We start from the raw sequence: 23,579 nt of genomic DNA on the forward strand, positions 1-23,579 counted from the left end.
GTGCCTACAATACATATGTACATACATACACACACACACAGTTTCACAAGTAAACTCACTCTACTTGACCTTTGACAGATGATTTTTTTCCTTCTTAAAATTCTCACCTCTAATATCTACACCACCACTGTCTGTTTCTTTTTTGTTTTCCTCTTTCTGACTCTTAAAAAAATTCCCATCTCTAAAGTTGGATTTCTTCCTTAGACATTTTCCCTGGGTGATTGAATCATTTTCCTTGCTTAAATTATCATCTAACAATAAAAATATTAATCTGTATCTTCATGCTTGACTTTCCCCCTAGGTGTTATTCCTGCACCTTTAACTTTGTACAGCACGACATATCTCTACCTTGATGTTCCACACTCATCTCAAACTCAACACATCCAAGACTAAATTTATCACCTTCTCTAGCATACATGTTCTTCCCAATGTTTGCTATCTTGTTGAAAACTGCATACTTCCTTTTACCCAACCCTGAACTCCTAGAGATTGAAGTTACCCTGGAACTCATTTAGTTCTTCAGTCATCTAACCATCAAATATTTAATGAGTTCCTACTATGTGTGCCAGGCACTGTTTTGGCTGGAGGATATAGTGGGAACAAAACAAAATCATAGAGTTTATATTCTAGTGGAGGGAAACATACAAATAAGTATGTCAGTTGGTATTAAATACTATAGAGAAGATTAAAAGCACAGTAAGGGGGACAGGGAGTGTCCAGCAAAAGAAATAATATTCTAAAAAGGCTGGTAAGAAAGACATTATTGATAAGGTGACATTTGTACAGAGCCCTGAAGGAAGAGAGAAAGAAAGCCATGCAGGTATTTGGGAGAGGTGCTGCAGGGCTGCAGGCAGAGTGAACATCACACGCCAGGCTATGCCTAAGTATACCTGGAGCAGAGTGAGCAGGGACAGTCAGTAGGTGGGACTGGAAATAAAGCAAGAAGGCTGGATCACAGAGAACCCGTACACCCTCGTAGGGCTTCCCAATTAGACTCAGATGGGAAGTCACGGGCTAGTTTTTGAGTAAAGAAATGACACACTCTATCCTCTGGTGTGAGTGTATTTTGAAAGCAGAGTTGTTAGACTTTTATAGGAAAGCAGATTAGGGTAAGCTTTGAAGCTGTTAAGTTTGAGATATCTATTAGTCACCCAAATAAAAATGTCAAGGAGGTAACTAGATGAATGCATATGTTTTTCAGGGAAGAAATCTGGGCTAACGATATTAATTTTGGAGCCATCAGTAAATAGAGGGTATATAAAGTCATGACAGTGGATGAGACAGTGATGAAGGAGGAAGGTCAGGAAGAGAAGCCATCTGGAAGTGAACCATGAGGGAATTTAACATTTAGTAATTTAAGGGAAGAACAAAACAGAAAGAATGGCCACTGGGAAGGAGAAGTAAGAGAGTGGTCCCAGGAGTTGAAGAAAGTGTGAAGAAGAGTGATTAACTATGCAAGTGCTAGGTTAACAGGAGGGCGGAGAGCTGACAAGATTCAACAACTGCTGGGTAACCAGTAATCTTGATAAGGAGTAGTGCCTGGTGATCAGAGAGTGATCAGAGAGTACGGTAGGTTCAGGAGAGGAGGGGGGGAGATAAGTAGAGAACATTCTGATGAGTTGTGCTTTAAGGGGCTAAAGAAACAGACTGGTGGGATTAGAGGAATCAAGAAAGGTGTTTCTTGTTAAGACAGAGACTTACAGCAATTACCTCACTGATGGGACTAAGGCACTGGAGAGGAAGACAGGTATCAATGCAGGAGAGGGGCAATTGCTGGACTGATTTCCCTCAGTAGATGATTGAGAGATCCCGTGCAGAAGAATAAATGCAACTTCTACTCCAAAACTTATTTTCATTTATCTTGTACTCCCTTGTTTTTAAATATTAAGAGTCTTGTGAAAATGAGGCATTTGCTTTGTAGGTCATGTCTAAGATGTCTACTTGAATATAAGTGGAGATAGTCTGACACTCCCAGTTAGCCACTATCTGGCCAAATCTTTTTTTCTTTTTTTATGTTTGTTTGTTTGTTTGTTTGTTTAGAGAGTGTGTGTCTGTGAGCAGGGGGAAAGGGGCAGAGAGAGAGAGAAAATCTTAAGCAGGTTCCATGCTCAGCATGAGCCCGACGCGGGGCTTAATCCTACGACCTAAGCTGAAATCAAGAGTTGGGGGCTCAACCAACTGAGCCACCCAGGCGCCCCTGGTCAAATCTTCTTGAATCTCCATCTTTCGCTCACTTTATACTCTCTGCTCTAGCACTTGTGTTAAATTTTCCTTACTAATCTCCTTGCAGCAGTCTCACTTTGGTCTATTTCTAAAACAGAAATTTGGTTATCCTGCTCCTCTTCTTAGAAACTTCCACAAATGGTCACCTACCCAGTTTCGACTTGTCAGAAATGACACAGGAGGCTTCCTATATATAGGTCCCAACCTCCCCATTTCTTTTTTGTTTCTTCCCAGCCCCCACCACACCCCAGCCCACTAAATCCCATGAGGAAAGCCACACTTCTTTCTTTTACCGAGTGTGGAGCTCCCTCCTCACCCAAGCATTCTTTTCATTCTGTCTGGAGAACTGTTCTTGCTAAGCTTCTGTCCCATAATTAGGTGCCAATTTTTCTATGCTGTCATGTCACTCTGTTATACCTACTTTGGTACTTTTATCACGGTAATTCTTTTCACACCTGGCTCCAAGACTAGCAATCTGAGGTAGACTTATCTTTGTATCTATCTGCACAATAGAAATCAGATACTTAGGTAAATTAGTTCCTTATGCATACTTACTAAATGCACAGAACTATTTTATCATGTGTGAAAATTAAGGTAATATGAAGATAAATAAGCATTTATTTTTAATATTACAACCTCCTTTTGGAAATGGAAACAAACCACATGGGTTTCTACTTTCAAAACATGTATATTAGAAGCCTACTGGAAAATATACTCCAGAAATGAGGATCAATGATTTTTTTCAACAATGCCACAAATAGTTATTTATGAAAAGGTAATATTAAAAACAATTTAAACCACAGCTTTGGGCTAAATAATTTACCAGGTGAGAAAGGTTTTATAACTGCTTTCTACAATTTTAGATGCTTCTATGATATTCACATCCATTATCTCTAAGTGACATTTCTGTGACTGCTTCTTCTTGAAGAGCCACTTGGAAGATCAAGATTTAGCTCTCTGTCAACACCACTTCTGCTTTACTAAATAGCCTTTCTATCTCATCTCCCTGTCTTCCCAAGTTACGTATTTGACTGTCAACATTTAATTGTGTACCCTCTCTGGAGACTTAAGCCCTGGTCTTCTGTTAGAGTGGACAACAGGTAGCTGTCCAGCTTCATGGAGTGGAGGAGGCAATGTATTTTCAACCCATACCCTTGTTCTGGCTCCTTCCTTCTTCACCACCAACTGTGAAGATACACAAATTCCTCAGCTTTTGAGGCTTCTTCAGTGTAAAATGGTTGGTTTTTTTCTCTCCCCACTATTAGCTTTTGAATCCGTTTTCTTCCAAATCCTTGGAAATACAGCCACTGAGGTCTCCTCTCCTGTCCTCCCTTATCTTTGGTGGGTGCAAGTTCCCTCACTGTGGTTTTGCTAAAATTTTGGAAGGCAATGGAACTATTTGGGTGTGCTCAATCCACCATCTTTACCAAGAAGTTTATCACTGCATTAAGACTTCAGGTTCTGCTTCAATTTTATCTTGTAGGCAAACTCTCTGAGGGCTCTATTCTTCTGTCCGAAAATGGTCTAGCTGCCAGTCTGGGCTTAGTGACACAGCTATCTTTCTGGGATCTCCCCTCAAAGCACTGTCTACCTGCCTCTTTCCTATGCTAAGTTCTTGTTTCTCAAATCTTACATCTTCCTCCTTCTTGGTTATGGGTGACTTCTGTGAGCTTCCTGAGAAAAGTGCATGGAGGATAAACCTTTTGGTACTCTGCATCTGAAAAATGTCTACCTCACACTTATTTGATATTTTGGTCAGTGATAGGATTCTAGGCTGGAAGTCATTTTCTCTCAGAATTTTCAAGGCACTGCTCTGTAGTATACATTATAGAATCCATAATCTTCTAGCTTCCATTGTTAATGATGAGAGGATTTATACCATTAGGACTCTTGAAACTTTGTTTGAAACCTGATTTTTCTGCCCTCCCCTCTCCCCCAGAAAATTTAAGGTTTCCCTTTCCCTGTAGCATTCTAAGATTTCAAAAGCATATTCCTTAATGTGAGTCAGTTTTTATTCGTGTGATCAGAGGGCTCTTTTAATCAAAGAAACTCATATCCTTCAGTACTGCTGAAGTATCTTATTTCTTTGAAAACTTCTCTTCATTTCCCTTTTATTTCTTCTTTCCCAAACTCCAAATTTTCAGATGTTAGCCCATATGACTGACTTTTCCAATTATCTTTTCTTTTTTCATCTTTTTCTTTTTGTTCTATATTCTTGGAGATTTCATAACTTTTCTATTACTTCTGTTGTTCTCCACCTGGGAATATTAGTAAGTTTTTTCGAAATTTTATTCACCTCCATGTATGGTCTATTTCCTCTAAGTTTCTTTCTTGTTTGTTTTTGCGCTATGGAAACTATCACAGAGGCTTTCTGCCAATAGCTAGTGATCTTTTATTTTCTGATCTTATCTAAGAGTGAGGTATGGGGCACCTGGTTGGTTCAGCTCATTAAGTGCCACCTGACTCTAGATTTCGGCTCAGGTCATGATCTCAAGGTTCATGGGATTGAGCCCCGCACTGGGCTCTGTGCTGACAGTGCCGAACCTGCCTGGGATGGGATTCTCGCTCTTTCTCCTTCTTCCTCTCTGCCCCTCCCCTGCTCTCTCTCAAAACAAACAAACAAACAAACAAACAAACAAACAAACAAACAAACAGTGAGGTGTGTGCTGGAGGGGCTTGTTAATCGTTGGCATCACTGTCTGGTGCTCTGGCTATGCAGTTTCGTTTGAGTACCTGCATTTGTCAGTATTTCTAGTCTTTCCTATTGGGCTAGTCATGTTCCCTAGAAAAAAAGTCTTCTAGTCCTCTGCCTAGAGGCGTGGCTGCCAGTATTTGGGAGCCAAATGTGGGAAGGAGGCTGGCAAGTCTCACTACTTGAGAAGCAGATTTTTTACTTGATCTCTGTTTTCGGTACCCTCCCTTCAACTGTGCCTACTGTGTCTCCCCTCTCCCACTTCAGAACCCCTCCAATTCATCTTCTCCAGACAATAACCTTCCAGGTCTTCTGGCACAAAAGGGATAACTGGCTGCCTGCAGTGGGGGAAGGGATATAGGTATTTCTTAAACAGATTTTCAACTAATCTCCCTATTTTCTACCTCACCTTCAGAAGTACAAGTTGCTGCCAATTTGAGTCTTTCTTGGGTTTTTTCTTTGGGGGAAATTGGGTAGCTTCTCTACTTGCTCTAATGTCAAGTTTTAGCTTTCTATGATGTTCTAAGTCTTTCATGCTTTTTGGCTTCCAGAATTTGTTTTTTCTCCAATCATTGTCCTTGTGGATTTATACATTAAAAAAATTCTTAGTAATTTGAGTAGGGCTTTGAAAGGGAGGAGAGATAAAAGAGTATCTTTAGAAATATTTATTTAAAAAAAACATACTTTTCCTATACTGTAATAAAAAAAAATTGAACATGTCTTACCTAAAGGGTCCACAGGTAACTGGCTGTAAAGAAATATGATGCATAAACAAGCTTCTGTCTTTTATGATGCCTAGAAAAATATTTTACGTTATGTATTAATGAAAATCTGAATGAAATTTTATTTCCTATACCTATTTATTACACATAATTGTAAATATTTACATAAAAAATTGATATATAGGCCTGAAATATTTGACTCACAAACTGATAATAACTATATACCAAATAACTCAGCATAAACAAATCAAGAAAATCAGTATAAATTTCGTTAGCTGATGTTAATCATAACTCAAATGTGTTAGTTAACTGCCATGCATCAAATTTAAAATTTAGTCTTACGAAGGTTTACAAGCCAAACTTTAGATATTGTTCTCAGTATGCAACTTGTACTTCTCAAACCTTCAAATCGTTCATTAGTACGGGATTGGCTGACTAAACTAGAATACATTGATACAACCACATGATCAAATACTATGCAACCATAAAAAAGAATGAAGAAGATTCTATGCAGTCATTAAGGGTCTGCTGTGGGATTTATTGCATGTGTTTCAGAACTAAGCCTCTACAGTCTAACACATTTATGCCTCACTACTTGAATTCTTCCTTTCCAAACCCAGGAACCAAATATATAGCGAGCAATAGTTACACGTTTTATTTATTTTTTTTTATGTATTGCATGGTAAGAATTTCAGATTTTAGTCTAAATGAGATAAGAAGCCACGCAGAGTTTTAAGCAATCAAGGAGCATGATCTGACCTTTTTGTTACCAGGATGATCCTGGCTGTTATGCTGAGACAGCCTGGAGGAGGGGCAGAGGCAGAAGCAGAGAAAGGAGTTACAAGCTTTGACTGTGGCTTAGATGAAGGTGGTAGGGGGAGAATGAGAAGAAATGATCAGATTCTGGTTATATTTGAAAGGTAGAACATATAGGACTTGTTGATGGGTTGGATGTGAAGTGTGAGGAAACAAAAGAGTAAAGGATGACACCAAGGTTTTGATGTGTCAATTGGCAGAATGGCAGCAAGAAAGGAATGAACGGAAAGAGCAGGTTTGGGACAGAGATGGAATCAGGAGTTTAGCACTGCCTATAGTGACTTAGAGATGCCTATTAGCAATGTAAGTAGAAGAGTATCAAGGGCAAATGCACAAGTCAGTCTGGAGTTCCAGGATGGGCTAAGCTTGCAGATGACAATGTTGGTAGTCACGGAAACTGAAGTTTAAGCAGAGAAGAGCTCTAAGCACAGAGCCCTGGGGCACTCCTATGCTTAGAGGAAGGAAAGAATAAGGAAGAACCAGAGAAGTGGCTATGCAGGAGGAGAACCGACTGCATGTGGTGGTCTCAGAAGAGTGACCAACTGTCAAATGTGGCTGAAAGATGGAGTCAAATGAACACACAGAATGCCTGTTGGATTTGCCAACACGGAGATCACCAAATGGCTTAGGAGAGAGTGATTTTCGTGCAATGGTGAAGGTCAAAAGCTTGCCTGGATTCCCAGAACCTAAGCCTTAAATTATTATACTAAGACGTTACTAAATTTTTATAGCTTTTTAATTTAAAAAGTCATTATAGAGAACCTCCACATCATACTTGGTATTATGAAGGAAATGCTCACAGAACAAAGCAAGACATAATTTTAACAAACCACACTGCAAAGTCTTGTCTAATTATTTAAATACCCAAAAAAGCTGAGAAAAGTTCACTTAAAAATATTGTGTGTAGTACCTACAGAGAGGGAAAAGATATGAATACAAAGCAAATTTTACCATCTGGAGTGCTTTTCGAAGCTTTTAAGGATTTTTCTTGATTTTTCATTATCCTGTCAAATTCATTTAACAAATTTCTTTTGATTGGGGGTTCTCCTAAAAAAAAAAAATTCCATATATGTTTTTAAAGCAAATAATAGCAATATTATTTTTCAAAAGCCTATATAGTTCATTTTTTTAAAACTAAAGTCCTGACTCTTACAATTTATTAAGCAAAAAATACATAATACTTCTAATTTAAGTAGTGACCATTCTACTTTGAAAGAGACAATTTATTTTTCAATATCAATTAATTTCTTTCTTTCTTTCTTTCTTTCTTTCTTTCTTTCTTTCTTTCTTTCTTTCTTTCTTTCTTTCTTTCTTTCTTTCCCATTTAAAATACCACTATCTAATAGGGTCTAGGGATAAAAAGATGTTACCAGATACCAGTGATAAGCTACTTTTTAATGGAATAAACTAGCACTAAATGAAACTATAAGTTTACTGGAAATAAGAACAAACAGAATTTCTTCAAGTAAAACTTTTTCCTGCATTTAACTCGAGAAGGAATTTATTATGCAGGTCCTTGAATTAGAGTGAGTAGGAGAAAAGACTTTAAAATTAGCAAAATTACATTAAAATATTAGTAATACTTATTTAAAAATTCTACAAAGGCTGAGAGTAAAATTAAACCATAATTCAAATTACGCATGTCCGTGTCATACTGAGATAATAGGTGATAATGGGTACTCTGGTTTTTGATGCTTTATTAAAGGGAATGAACTTGTAGAATTTAATAGGAGATGAAAATGTCCATGCAAAGCTTTATCAAGTGTTAAATTATGAAGTGATTTGTTTAGCAAGTAACCAGAAGCTGATTAAGCTGTATATTCATATATAACAGAAGTGAGGGAACATTAAATAGTGATGATGCTGAGAACATTTATTACAAGTCTGAGTTTGTTATTGTTGTTGTTGTTTCCCCTAAGCAGGTTAACGCACTTGAGAGTACACATGAACAAAATGGGTTCCTATGAATAAAGCCATTATTTTCCATAAAAGAACTGTGAGTCTCTTTAAGCATCTGCTCTTCAAAATTTTTACCAGAGCACAGCAACAGTTTAAGGTAAGTATCATCAACTTTCTACTTTTCCCATAACATAAACTTGGTATGGAATGTGGCCTGGATAACAATTCAGAAACTCTGTATCCACAGGGTAACTGAAGGTGCCAAGTTGAAGACACTGGCTTCAGTGTTTTGCTCTATAGTAAGAAGAGACTGGGCAAGACCTGTGACAACTCAATTCAACTCAATTCTGTGAGTCCATAGTTTTTACAAAGGAGTTAGTTATTTAATATTAAGATCATCCACTTAAAAGCTGGAGTTAGTTTTGGCATTTACTTTGATGGTATTTGATCAACAGATTCAATGACTTAAGACTGTTCTTTGTCATTTGACCTAGTTGAACTAAGTTGTTCCATACATATTTCAAAGAGAAGTTAGAATATAGTCCAAATGCCATTAAGACCAGTATGTTATCTGCCAAAAATGACTGACTTTAAAACACTTCCTAGATTAAAAAAGGGAGGCAAACCAGCACCTATAATTGAAACCAATTTTTTAACTTCACAGGAGCCAGAGTTGGAACGTCTGTGTTCTTCCTCTCTAATGGAAACAGTTAATAAGTTGTATTATGCAGGCTGTTAAATTTTCTAGGGAAAGAAACAGTAGCTTCTCAATTATAACTATATTAATAATCTCTAAAAATACATCGAAATAACCTCAAAACATGTTTCTTGGTACAGACTCAGAGATAGCAAAAGTGAAATCACATTCTGCTAAACCATCCACAAGGTCTATAAAAATATAGAGGGCACCTGGTGGGATGAGCACTGGGTGTTGTATGGAAACCAATTTGACAATAAATTCCACATTAAAAAAAAATAAAACATAATACAGCTTATAATTACCTGAATTGCTGTAAGTTAGCATACCAGGATTATTCAAGACTTAATTTTTAAGTGATTGGCAAGCTAACAGGAAAAAATGGACACTTACCAACTGAGACAAGTACACCTCTTCTTTTCCCTCTTCTTGAATTTAACACAAGCGTCTCCTCAGAGTGTTGGCACGTAGGAAGAAAATGTCTGGTGTGACTTAGCAGTTCAGCATCTGTCAGCTCACCATCTTCCATAAAAGCTTTGGCAATCTCTACTGTTTCTGTTTCAAAATAGTTTTCTGGATCCTTGGAGTCAGTAGAATGAATTTCTGTATCTGTTTTCACAGGAAGATTAGGAAAAGCTTCAGTTTTCCCAATTTCCATTTTTATATTTTCAGGTAAAGCCTGTTCTTTTTCCCAAAGGTGAATGTTTTCAACAAGCGATGCTTTGTTTCCTTGTATCAACTGTTTGTCTTGCTTAAACTGAGAGGGATATGGAGAAACTTGCACAGAGTGATTTTCTAAAGAACCATTTTCAATGTTAGAGTTACTTGATAATTTAAATTCTTTATTGTAGGCTTTTTCCAATTTGGAGTTTACAGAGTGTTCTGGGGTTCTGTTATCTACACAAGAGGGAGGAGGCATTTTTGATACATCTTGTCTAGATGTAGATGAACGCTGAGGACTACATTCAGTTCTCATCACATCAAATTCTTCTAGTATTCCCTTAACTTTGCATAAGGCACTTTCAGAAACTGGAACTTGTTTCCCACTTGCTGTACTGAATCCAGAGAAAGCAGATGATAGTAAATTTTGGGGGGTACGTATCATAGTATTTTCTTCTCTTGTGAACTTGTCTGAGTGATCCTCATTATGTTTAAATGATACTTTGGAAAAGGGCTGCTTGGCACTGTCTTCTACCTTAGAAAACACCTGTCTTGCCTTTTGTAATGCAGCATCTGATACTTGTACACATTTTCCACTTGCTGTGCTAAAAATCCCACGAGCATTTGTATAAGAGACGGACTGGGGACGCTTCCCTGTACTAAGTTTACATATATCAGAAGTTTTCAAATTAATCTGACGAGGTGGTATTTCAGAACGTTTCTGGAATCCAGAAATACTTTGGTTAAGTTGTAGAGTTTGCTCACTTTGAGTCTCAGCAAAATCTTTATGTGAAGGCGAACTACATTCTGCACCATCCAGAGAATTAGGACAAATAGTATCTTCTGAATCATCCAGCGCCTTACGATAACCTGCCACAATTTTCCCTGGTTTACTCTTGGTGGTTTGCTTAATTGCCATACTGCAGTTTTCTGTAAATCCCTCTGTCACTTTTGTCTCGTGTGCAACTAAGACTCTTTCACTACTTGCTGTAGTGTATACAGGCACAGCATCATTTGAATCAGAATTCAATTTCTGAGTTGAATCAAAATTATTTGAATCAGAAACCGTCACTTTAATGGCTGTATTTTCATTTTTGCATGAGAAATTAGTCACAAGTTTCTGAACGCAAATATCTTCGTTTATGCTTTGTGGATCTGTGTCTGCTTCTCTTACAGTGAACATTATTTCAGAAACACTGGTGTTCTCTCTCTCTCTCACATTCCTCACCACTGGTTCAATACCAGAATTATCAACTTTATTTTTTGAAAGATAATCTGATATATTATACACTGTTTTTTCTGGTTGATCATCCAATTCTCCTTCTCTAAGCCATTTTTTTACTTCAAGTATTGAAGAGTGACTCACAGAAATTTTTCTACCATGTCCTGTGTAAAATGATAAAGCTGAATTTTCAGTGGCTGAATAAGTGGATTGATTTGTACAAGTTGTAGGTTTTGCTGTTTCTTTTCCTGTATTTTCATGTGCTTTAACTTTCAGAGAGGCACGATTTGGTATTTTAAGATTTTCGGTTTGTTTGTATAAATTATCACTTAAGAGCCTGGGTACCACCACGATCTCGTTAGAAACAAGGTTTTTCTCTAGAGGCTTCTGCATTTCTTCCTCCTTTGAAGCAGGTGTTATTTCAATTGTTTTCCATGCTAATCGCAGCCCACCTTTACACTCCTCTCTGCCCTTGGACATCTTTGTCCCTCTATGGCTAAAATTAGTCATCGTGCTTTTATCTTGCTCTTGCTCATCAAAAAGATTTTTCACTTTGTCCAAAGATTCCTTTGCAATTTCTATTTTCTTCCCACTAGCTGTATGAAAACCCAAAATGGTAGGTTCTTTGATCTTTTTGATTTCATATTCTGGTCTTTGCTGGAGGGTCAGTGATTTATTTTCAGTACCAGTGAGGTCACTTTCTTTCATTTTGTCTTTTCTTTCAGTATTTTCCATTTTCTCATGACATGACATGTCTACTTTGTTGATATCTATGCCAGAAAGTAATTCAGAATTTAAGGAATCTGCAAAGTTATTCAATTCTTCTTCTGTACATTTTTGATCAAGGAGATTTGTAACTTTATTTAATGACGCTCTAGAGACTCTTATATTTTTCCCACTTGCAGTCTGAAAGGATACGTCAAATATGTCAAAATCTTTTGTAATTCGCCCCATTGTATTAGCAGTTAAATGTTCTTTGTTTGATGTGTTAACGTGAAGTGTTTCTTCAGCTTTTACAACTTCCAAACAGGTTAAATCTGACAAACCTTCTTTAATTTGAGTGTTGCCCTCCTTTATAAACTGGCTGGATAATTTCAGATCTATGTCGTGCTGATCAATATACGGCAAGCCATTTTCTTCTTTATGAATATAAACTGTATCATTTTTACTTGAATCACTGCCATCAGATTCTCTGAAGTTGTACATATTTCCGCTGGCATCAGTATATTTGTTAGCTTTGTTTTCTATGTTTCTCTTGTAACCTTCAGTATCTTCAGCAACAAAAATGCCAGTAGTCATTTCAATATTATTTTGTAGTATTAGGCGGTATTTATTATTTTTCTCATTTAACTTTTTCTCATTGTTACAATTTTCTTTCTTAAACATTGAAACAGAACCATTACATTTACTTGAAGAGAAACTTCTTATACCTACTTCTACAGAAGTTTCCTCGCTAATATTCTCAAGGTCACTGAACAGCTTCTTAGCTTTTTGCAGTGCTTCACTACAAACGTTCAGTTTTGTGCCACGGGCAGAGTAAAAGCCTCTAAACTCCACTTCATTTTTACCTGTTAAATGGCCAGAAGCACTTTTGTTACAGCTGGTTTTTGACAAGCAAGCAAACTTCTGCTTACCTCCAATTATACCTTCAAATTTCTTGCTGCTATCTCCCTGACTGATAGATAGGGCATTAATTGTGAGACGGAGATGACCATCTTTCTGTTCCTCAGGAGTGGTATTCGAGATAGTCAGGTGTTTTTCGGGCATCTCACATGGATTTTTCTGTTTCATGTGGCTTGGTTTTCTAAACTGTGTAAACTCAAACTGACTTCCTGATTCTTCCAAAATGGTAGAAAGTTCTGTAATTTCTGCCTTTTGGCTAGGTGTTAAATTATGATTTGAATCAAAATCTCGCTTTAAAGATAAAGTTGGAGGAGTTGTGTGACGATTTTCACTATCAGAAACATATGCGCTACTCTGCACACACCCAGATACAGTATTAATTGACTGTGGATCAAGTATATGAGGTTTGCTCAGTTTCTCTTGACTTTCTAATGAAGTATTTACAATTTCAATACAAGCTAAGTTAGGAGGATAACGTTCTTCAATATCTTTGAAGAGCATTTTGCTTTTCTTAATGTTGTGTTCAGAGAGTTTTATCTCTTTATTAGAAGCTGTTCTGAAGCCATTTCCAAAATTGTGATTTAAAATTGGATCTGATAGTCTTGCCCAATTATCCATGTAATCATTATTTCCATTTGATTTCATATCTGAATCCAAGGTGATGTCTGATTTTGAATCTTGGTCTAAAGTCATTCTGAGTTGCTGCTTTATGCTATTTCTATTCTTTTCTGTAAGATCATCTATGTTTGATGAATCAAAACCTTTCGTAATTGACACTTTGGCTGCTTGTTTGTCATCCATATCTGTATACACTACCATGGTAGAGTTCTCGAGAACAGGTTCTTTTACACAACAGAGGTCTGAATCTTGAAGTTCCTTAATACTTCCTAAAACAGGAACATTCCTTTCCTTAGTTATTTTAAAGACAAAATTATCACCATCTGGGAAAAGTTCTTCAGGGTTTGGATTGATAGTTATTTTTGAGATTAAAGTAGTTTCTTTTTGGTCTTTTTGGATTATTGTGAGATGTGCATTTTGGTTGAATGGTACCTTCATAGAAGGTGATGCTTCTGTTACATATTTTTCAGTTGACAACAACTTAGCTTTTTTAGCATGTTCATTTAAAACATGTATTTCTTGATTATTTTCCATGGTTTTGGTTAATTCAAAACCAGCTTCATGACTCTTACATTTTAGTGTCTCTGACACTTCATATGATTCTCTTCCTCTGGAAAGCCCGACTGGGTTTGACGGAGGATCCCTGGGGTGAGGAGTTAACTGGCTGGTATTATCCGGGTCAGATGAAAAGCTTTTCAGAGTCTGAAAGTGAATACCACTATCTTCCACTTCTGAATATGGCACAGAAGGTTGGCTTACTGCAGGCAAGATCTCTTCTTTTCTATCTGCAACTCTTTGGCTTTTTGTATCATCTTCACAGTGTTTTTCCTGTAAGGATGACAGACAATCCGTTTCTGTGCTTATAAATGATTGCAGTTTTTCCTTCTTAATTTTTGCTTCTTTATAATCAAGATCCTGAGATATTATTTTATTATTAGGAGAACTGCTTCCATTATTGGAAACTTTTCTCAGAAGTGTCCCAAAAGAGTTGGTTAAGGACAAAATTGGTTCTTTGGAATCATTCTGCAAACAGGTTTTTTTGACAGAAGAATGCAATAAACCTAAAGACACAAAGTGACAAAACAAAATTAAAGTACCATCAATCACGTTTACTAAATATATTCCACTAAGTAAAAAAGGTAGTATCTACGATAAGAATTACATGAAAAGCAAGAAGCGGATGTCAGGCTTAAAACAAAGAATTCTAAATAGTCTCTATTTGAAGTTATTATATTTTCAACTAAAGACAAATAGAACTTAGTATTCTTTTCTAACATGTATCAATTCAATTAAAATTAGTATGTAGTTCAAGAAAGCAGCCACCATAAGTAAAATTCAAATTAGTTTTATTGGAAAATAAAACTGGAAAAAAGTTTCATTGCTAAATGGGTGTAATAGGAGATAAAAAAAAAAAAACAAGGCAAAGGAAAAGAATTAGAAAAGTAATTACTTCCTTTAGTTAATTCAGTCTTTGATACTGAAAAAAAAAAATCAGCTTTTAAAAATAGGCTCTACACATGAAGGGCCTGAAAAATGACCTAATGTCAATTATAAAGGCAAATGAATTAAACTGCTGAGTTTTGTTTTTTTTTTTAAATCATCCCTCTGAATTCTGTATTAGGAAGTTAAAAATATTAGTCTCATTTAATCAATGACCACTACTATATATTAGCTGTTTCACTGATTTTAATTCTGACGTATACAGTATCAAACATTCTTCTCTGGAAATTAACCCAAATCTCAAACAGTTCCTCTACATTCCAGTTTATTCTATCCACTAAAATCTTCTCAAAGGATGATAAAATTGCCTTTTTAACGTACAATTCAGCTACTGATAAAGGAATCACTGCTCAAATAAAAACAGAGTCTCACTGTGCATACTCTGACACCAGATATTAATAACTCTAAGTAATCTCTAAATATTTAAGAAAACTAGGTAACAACAGTAACCATTTTTATTTTAGAAGTGACTTACATTAAACTTAGCTAGAAATTAGCTTTTTTCTATTTTTTTACATGATTTAGAGAATATCTATAGTAAATAGTACAACATATTTACAGAACTGTCAAATTTACATATAACAAAATTAAAGCAGGAATTAAGTAGTCAAGTTCTTGATGATTCTGAATCAAATGCTCCGTCTCAAGAGGCATGATTGTATACAGTATATACTATGCAAACTGATCCAACCAGTCTGAATAAAATGATTTTGAACATTGGTAATCAAAGGCCTAAACAATAATGTATGCAGACATTGCCCGATACTGAATACAAGTACAGTGATTTAAAAAAACCAAAAAACTACAGAAGGAAAACCAAAAAAGAAACTACAGAAGGAAAGCAGGCAGTATATATTTTAAAAAAGATTAGAGAAAGACTCGCATATTCAAATAAGAGAACTTGTCAACAGCCACAAAACTATACATTTTCTCTCTCACTCTCTCACTTTCTCACACACACACACTCGTACCTGAATCGGCATTTGTAAATGTCAGTGGTCCTTCCAAAACGTTTGCTTCAAATTGGGCTGAATAGTTCATCAGTCCCGATTGCTGGTCCTTCTGTGTTTTTAGTCCTTGATAAGATGTTTCATCATTTACAACATAAATAAACTTTTTTGTTTTCTTTTTCAAAGTGGATATTAAACCTGAATTCTTCAAAGCTACAGAAGTATGTCTGATAGTGGCTGGCCAGCTTCCATTATCAAGTGATCTTGTACTTAAAGAATCCTCTTTCTGTGAGCAAATAGAATGTTTTTCTAATCCACTTTCAGAGGCTTCATGTTCTTCTTTAAAGTTTGGATCAGTTATATTGTTTGAGAACACTGCACTGAATGTCTCTTCAGGTGATTCTCTTATCCTGAATATAGACTTTCTGATACCCTGAAGTGGAGAAGCTATTAGAGAAGTTTCAAATACTGCTTGCTTTACCGCAAGAATGGAATCTTCATGAGATTCAAGACACTGCCCTTCATCTATCTTATTTACCACTATTTCCTCATTTAATATCTTCTCTGTACACTTGGGTACACCTGAAATCTGTGGTAAAGAATCTTCTAAAATAATAAAGTTGGTACATTCTTCCTCTGTGGTTATGAGGTCTTTTTCTGAATTATTTTGGTCACAAGAAGAAATACGCAGTAGAGGTAATTTCTCCATGTGGGTTCCATTTGGACCTGAGAGGGTTAGGTGACACGATTCAGAGGCTGAAGACAGTACAACTTCCTCGGAGATTTTATCACTTCCATTCCCAAAGGGCTTCTGATTTGTTACATTCGAATCTAATGGATCACGGGCATTTGCTTCCATTTCAGATACAAAAGAATGTTTATTTTCTTTCATTTGTTTTTTGGCTTCTTCACATTCATTGGTTGTTTCATTGAAAATATTTTTCCTAGTCTTACTGGTTTTTATTTTTCGTAGGTTTCTTGTTTTACATTTAGGAACACATAATGGAAAACCATCTTCTTCAGAAACATCTGCAACTCTTTCATGTACTTCATCTTCTAAGACATTTGGTGTTGAGTTTCCAAAAGGGTCTTTGCAGCTATTTGCTTTATCACATGAATTCCCTACCATTTTCCCCAATCCTGTTAAAATTTAAAACAGAAGCATATTGATAACACTTTATAATATAGCCATATAATTTATACTCTTCTTGCAACTGTTCTCCAAGAGATAGCATATACCATATAACACGTAATGTGGCATTTAAAGGGTTATCCTGAGTGCTAGCTCTTTTAGGGAGGGGAAGGGAAGGAGGGTGCCACCCTTCCCCCATTCTTCTGGTAAAGACTGATTCCAATGTCTCCAAAGCCTTCTATTCATACTCTAATCCTAATAACCCCCCCCTTTTTTTTTTTTTACCAACTCTACACAATTAAAACTCATGCAATCTTAGTATATATTCTCAATTTAACATTCTAAGATTTATCAAACCAGATGTTCCAAATTAATTTTGTGGCCCTATAATAACTGAGAGTAAAATCTGATTTTACACACACACACACACACACACACACACACACACACACACACACACACACACAGTTATCCAATCCCACACATTTATACAGAGATATACACATACCAAGAAAAATGCAATATTCCAATGATCTGATTAGGTAACTTTGAGTACATGTGCAACCCAAATTACTAATTAGAAATAAGGCCTTCACATTTTGTTAAATTTTAGTCTTATTTTTATCTCTGTAAGTTTTGAGTTATAGGTTTTGTTTTGGTGTCACTATAGGATATTGAATGGTATTATCTTACCATGATTTAACATTTTCATTTAAATCACATTAGCTTCTACTCAGAGAAATTTCATTAATTAAGAAGGAAAAGCAGTGTATTTTCTTTTTAAGAAAGAAGTAATAATACTTTAATGCTGTCAGTTAAAAACAGTAGTTCAATTAAATAGAAGGACTTACCTTGACTTTTAGCTTCTCTTTGACTTTTGTTTTCACTGTCTGGCCCAGAAGGGATAAACCTAGCATTTTTCTTCAGACTTTCATCATGGTTACAGAAATAGCTTTTAAAGATCTGCAAAAGTTGTATTTTAAAGTCACTAGTATAAAAATTCTCACTATGCATATATTCAACTTAGAGACACCATTACTTCATAGGAAGTCAAGAAAATCACATATAGAGTATATATATGCAATGGAGTATTACTTGGCAATAAGAATAAAATCTTGCCATTTGCAATGACGTGGATGGAACTAGAGGGTATTATGCTTAGCGAAATTAGTCAGTTGGAGAAAGACAAATATCATATGACTTGCACTCATATGAGGGTTTTAATACACAGAACAGATGAACATACGGGAAGGGAAGCAAAAATAATACAAAAACTGGGAGGGGGACAAAACATAAGAGACTTAAATACAGAGAACCAACAGAGGATTGCTGGAGGGGTTGTAGGAGGGGGAAGGGCTCAATGGGTAAGGGGCATTAAGGAATCTACTCCTAGATCATTGTTGTACCATATGCTAACTCGGATGTACATTAAAAAACAAATAAATTAAAAAAAAAAAAAAGAAAATCACATAGGATCAGGCTTAAAGACTTTATCAAAGACTTAGATAAATCATAAATTAAGGAATGAAAAAATGCAAGATAATATTTCAAGGCTTTCTAAAATTATTTTTTTTAATTTTTTTTAACGTTTATTTATTTTTGAGACAGAGAGAGACAGAGCATCAACGGTGGAGGGTCAGAGAGAGAGAGGGAGACACAGAATCTGAAACAGGCTCTAGGCTCTGAGCTATCAGCACAGATCCCGACGCGGGGCTCAAACTCATGAACCGCGAGATCACGACCTGAGCCAAAGTTGGACACTTAACCGACTGAGCCACCCAGGAGCCCCGTGGCATTCTAAAATTATAAGCAACTGCAACAGCATCCTCAATTTGTCACATTTACTTACAGCAGTAGTGTCATTAGGAAATCCAGCTGCAGATGCTTCCTCATCTCTGACTGTAAAAAAAAAAATTCAATTTATCTATACTGTATTATATACCAGACACTAAGGTTAATGTGAAAACTGCAGTATTTTCTGGTCATACATCAAAAGACACATACACTACTGAAATAAATGATGCATTTGAAACAAAGCGAATTGACTCAAGTATGGTAATTAGAAAGGTCAATCAACCTAGTGAATAAGCTACATTCAATTCCTTAGTCCCACTCATAAGGTGCTAAGAAACTGTGGTTTGATGACCCCGACTTTAAGGTAATACTATCCATAAAGACTAAGAAAATCAGATGGAGCTATGGGGTCATGACTTAAGGATAAAGCTTATAGACTTTAGCATTTATTTAGATAATAATACACTCTAAAAGCATATTATATGTCAAATACTTCTTACTTTTCAACATGCTTTTACCTCTATTATTTCATCTGAGCAACAAAAAAAGCTAAATCCCAGCCAAAGAGAGAATCAAAATGGAATGTACTTTTTGCTAGAATAATAAAAAAAAAATCCTGGTTTGCATATAGATGGACTCCTACAGAATACTACTCCTAGAACACCATGTAATGTACCTGTAGTCCCAATATAAATAGAATAAAATTATTCTCAACTACTAACATACTTCTCAAAGATAGTATAATCTAATTACTATCCAATTATCTTTTCCTATTTTCTTTTTGTCAGAAGCATTTAGAGATGACACTCTATCAACATTATCTACCATCTGACACGATATGCATTTGCTAGTATTACCTATGAGTACAGTAGAACTAAGGGTTGGTGGTGTGGCTAAAGAACTTGACCAAGACATATCAGGATCCACCTCAGCTCCTAGACTTTCAGAAATACGTTTTGGTGTCTGACCCTGGAAATAAGAAAACAGTTTATTTATTTCACATAAATGCACTAATGATTAAGAGTATTTTTTTCACTTATCACTCCCTGAATGCCTACATGAGACCATAGGTACGTATTTGTAAATCTCAGGGCACAGGCAGGACACTGTTGTCAAACTCTCACTTCTCCACAAGAAAAATAAACTAGGCGGGATATTTACCTTCATAAGCTTCGGTGTATGAAACAAGCTTCCACATACCACTGGGGGTAAAACAAGGGGAAAATTACTACATTTTTTTTAATTAAAATTTAAGAGTATTTTAGAGCTAAAAAAAACCAACCTCATTTTTAATCATACCTGACTTTTCTCTTTGTGGTGTTACATGTGTACTTCGTAGAAGAGGACTAAAATGGAAAAAAACCCCAAACAAACCAAAAACCATTATTCAAAGATAACAGAAATGGCAAGAAGAAACAAAATATTAATCTTATTGAAAAAAAAAGACTCAGTCATATCAATTATTAGAATTACACTACTTTGTAATATTTTGTTACTTTTTAAAAAGTAAACATCTCATGAAAAAATTAAGTAACCACTAAATTATGTTTAAAATGTCCACAAAAAGTAATGTATAAAGCACTCACAAATTTCAACTGCTAAGAACTGTACATCTTGACTTAAAAATTATGCAATTATGTAAAGTGAATCTATAAAATCATATTCTCTCAAAGCACACAAATTATTTTAAGCTGCTATATCAAGGGCATTGCTTTTCATCAATATTTTTATAACTTAAAAATGTCACAGAATATAGATAAAAAAACCAGTGAATTCAACATAGTAAGAAAAACAAAGTAAATGTTTCTAATGTAAAAATTACTGAATTAAAAAACTCAACCTAAAAGGAGATTATTTAAAAGTAGAATATCCTCTTTCAGGCTTTTAGCCAAAATATTAGCATGAAAATTAGGTGCATTTCTAGAAAACAAACAGCATATGTAGGAAAATGTTTCATTTAAATATTTTAATAGAACAAGCTTTACCATACCTTTCACTAAGACAAGAATTTAGAGGTGGGCTGGTAACATCATTTGTTTGATCCATTTTAGACTTCATTGTGCAACAACTTTTATGTTTACTATTGGTAATATCCTTTCCTGAAACAGTACAATAATTCAGTGAGTATGTATATGCTATGGATTGTGAATTTTCATTCTCTGGAAGTATTTAAAAACAAAAAAATCTTATCTATCCTGGGAAGGAGAATGTATGGGGAGTTCAGTTGAATTGGTTTCTCAGTTTGTTGATTCCTTCCAAAAGGGGAGGTCTCAAAGGATGTGTGCCCCCATTCAACAAGTATATAATATATGTAAGACACTTTGGGACACTTCAAGGAGTTCATAATATAGTAGGAGAAATTTTTTGAAATTCCACACAAGTGGAACACAGAATAGAATGTTTTATGCCTTATTATTAAGTCACACGCACTAGGGTATTATGAAGGATAAGAGTAAAGAAAAAGACATTTACTAAAAACCTATCGATGTACCAAATTTGATATTAGTCTTCTGCTGAAAACTTTCAAGATCTTGTTCTCAAGAGCAAGCTCAAATTCCAAATCAAAACTCCCTAGTAGCAAGGACTTTCATCATCTGCCTTAATTTCTATGACATTCTTTCACTCTACTTTTCAGCCATATCCAACCACCTGCATATCCTGCAAGAATGCTCTCCTTCACTTCAGGCCTTTGTACAAACTGTTTTTCTCTTTTTATTTCTCTTGACTGAACATCCTCTTTCAGGCTTCCATTTTGAAACTACCTCCTCTGGAAAAATTTAGTGGTCCCTAACATGAAATTAAGTGATAGCTGCTGCTGTATGTTCCTCGTAGAGTTTATCATACAGCATTCTTGCTTCCCCTCCTAGAAATGTGAGCTCCTTGACGTAGGGATCTTACTTATCACTGTCTCCTTAGCAACTATAATCAATGCTTAATGTTACAGTCACTCCACAATTCCTGGCTGGATGAATTAGCAATGATTAGAAAAAACTACCACTGTTGACGAATACATCTATTTTCTCCGCAATAAGGCTCAGCCAGGGTTTCTATAAAGCTGTATCTGGCTCTATCAAATCCAATTTACAGTGTGGAAATATTCCCATTTTCTGTATCACAAATATGGTACTTGAGGCATTTATCATTACTCTTAAAAACTGCTTTCAAAAATAGTTGCTTTAACTGATCCTATAATCTCCAACTTAGAAAAGTTTGGGGAAAAATAAGTTGCATTAGTGTTATAAAATAAGGCAAAGACCAAACAAAACTATTTGCAGTAGCACATGCAAAACACTGTGTTATATTACTCATTTCTTAAGTAACAGGAAATGGATATAATCACTACTAAGCCAAATACACGTGTGAGGTAAACCCCACTTCAATGAAATATCCAAGTTTCTCTAATGAGACTTTTAGTTGACACTAAAAAGTAGCTAAACCTATTTTTAAAATTTCACTTTTCCCAGTTCACTTTAACAAAGATCTTAATCAGGAAACGACTACTACACACTTAGAATGGCTAAAGCCCAAAACAAAAACAATACCAAATGCTGATGGGGACGTAGAACAAGAAAAACTCTTACTCACTGCTGATGGAAATGCAAAATGGTGCGGCCACTTTGGGATTCAGTTTGAAGTTTCTTATGTAACTAAACATATGCCTACCATATGATCCAGCAATCATGCCCCTTGGTATTTTCCCAAATGAGTTGAAAACTTAGGTCCACACAAAAATCCGCACATGATAGAGTAGCTTTGTTCATAACTGCCAAAACTTGGAAGCAACCAAGATGTTCTTCAATAGGTGAACGGATAAACAAACTGGTACATCCATATAATACAGCATTATTCAGTGATAAAAAGAAATGAGCTATCAAACCATGAAAAGATGCAGAGGAACCTTATGTTGCTAAGTAAAAAAAGCCAGTTTGAAAGGTTACATACGGTATGATTTCCACTATATGACATTCTGAAAAAAAGGCTGTAGACTGTAAAAAGATCAGTGGTTGCCAGGGGTTTGGGGTGGAGGTGAGTGAACAGGTGGAGAGCAAACACAAGGGGCTTTTAGGGCAGTGAAACGATCTTGTAGGATACTGTAATGATGGATACATGACATTATACATTTGTCAAAAACCAGAGACCTGTACCAATAATGAACCCTAATATAAACAAATGACTTCAGTTTATAATAAAGTATCAATATTGGCTTAGCAATGAACACCCAAATGTAAAAAATAAAAAGTAAAAAAATGAAACAGGTAAAAATAAGTCATATCCAAAAAACATTTGCCAAGTAATCTGAGAATCTCACAAAAAGGCTGAATAATGGTGAGATAAACTCATACGATTTTACTCAAAAGGACTGCTGAGAAGCAGAAATAGTACATTTCCTCATGAAACTTTAGGGATAATTCTCTTTTGAAAACAATAGATGTCAGAATGAAACAAGTAGGTTAAAAAACAGCTTAAGTCTTACATTTTAATACTGAATTTAAACTGAACAAAAACAAAAGGAATCAGGAAACTATAGTCAGAATTATTTATGCACTATAACCTTAAAAATTTTGATTCATCTGCACTGAGAGTGGCCTTATTAATTCATTCCTGTCCCTCCCTAATTATAGATAGACCAATTCCAACTCTTTCAAGATTCAGTAGAATTAGCATAAACTGGTTTACAGAGCTTTTCCTGAGCCCATTAAAATAGATGGCTGCTCCCTTTACTATGCCCACAACATAGCACTTTTGCAGGTGATCCTATTATAGCATATACCACACTATATATTTATTTACATACTTTGTCTTACACAAGACTGAGTTCCTAGAAGTCAAAAGCATCTTATTCATGTTTGTATCCTTAATGTCTAACAAATTGCCACGCACAAAGTATGGAATATTGGTTGACTGAATGATCTCCTTTTCTGTGTTCTGCATTTCATCTGCTAAATATGCCTTAAGGCTCTATCCTAAGCCTCATCATAATCAATTTCCTCAACACATGTGATGACTTTATCACTTTGTTGATTCCTATAA

The 23,579-nt window shown here is 35.6% G+C and overlaps 1 protein-coding gene across 4 annotated transcripts in view; it reads right to left on the bottom strand.

Moving 5' to 3' along the window:
• BRCA2 (BRCA2 DNA repair associated) overlaps positions 1–23,579 on the bottom strand; it is a 60,463-nt gene that overhangs the window by 30,983 nt on the left and 5,901 nt on the right. For all 4 annotated transcript variants that reach the window (XM_058687965.1, XM_058687950.1, XM_058687957.1 and 1 more), the window contains exons 4-13: positions 20,539–20,647; positions 19,848–19,894; positions 19,710–19,750; positions 19,406–19,517; positions 18,604–18,653; positions 17,606–17,717; positions 15,644–16,762; positions 9,443–14,233; positions 7,405–7,500; positions 5,641–5,710 (exon numbers count right to left, since the gene is read on the bottom strand). In XM_058687965.1, coding sequence (XP_058543948.1) covers positions 5,641–5,710; positions 7,405–7,500; positions 9,443–14,233; positions 15,644–16,762; positions 17,606–17,717; positions 18,604–18,653; positions 19,406–19,517; positions 19,710–19,750; positions 19,848–19,894; positions 20,539–20,647 — 6,547 coding nt within the window. The remainder of the gene's footprint in view (positions 1–5,640; positions 5,711–7,404; positions 7,501–9,442; positions 14,234–15,643; positions 16,763–17,605; positions 17,718–18,603; positions 18,654–19,405; positions 19,518–19,709; positions 19,751–19,847; positions 19,895–20,538; positions 20,648–23,579) is intronic.

The sequence above is a fragment of the Neofelis nebulosa genome, chromosome 1, assembly GCF_028018385.1.
Source record: "Neofelis nebulosa isolate mNeoNeb1 chromosome 1, mNeoNeb1.pri, whole genome shotgun sequence".
Taxonomy (NCBI): Eukaryota; Metazoa; Chordata; class Mammalia; order Carnivora; family Felidae; genus Neofelis; species Neofelis nebulosa.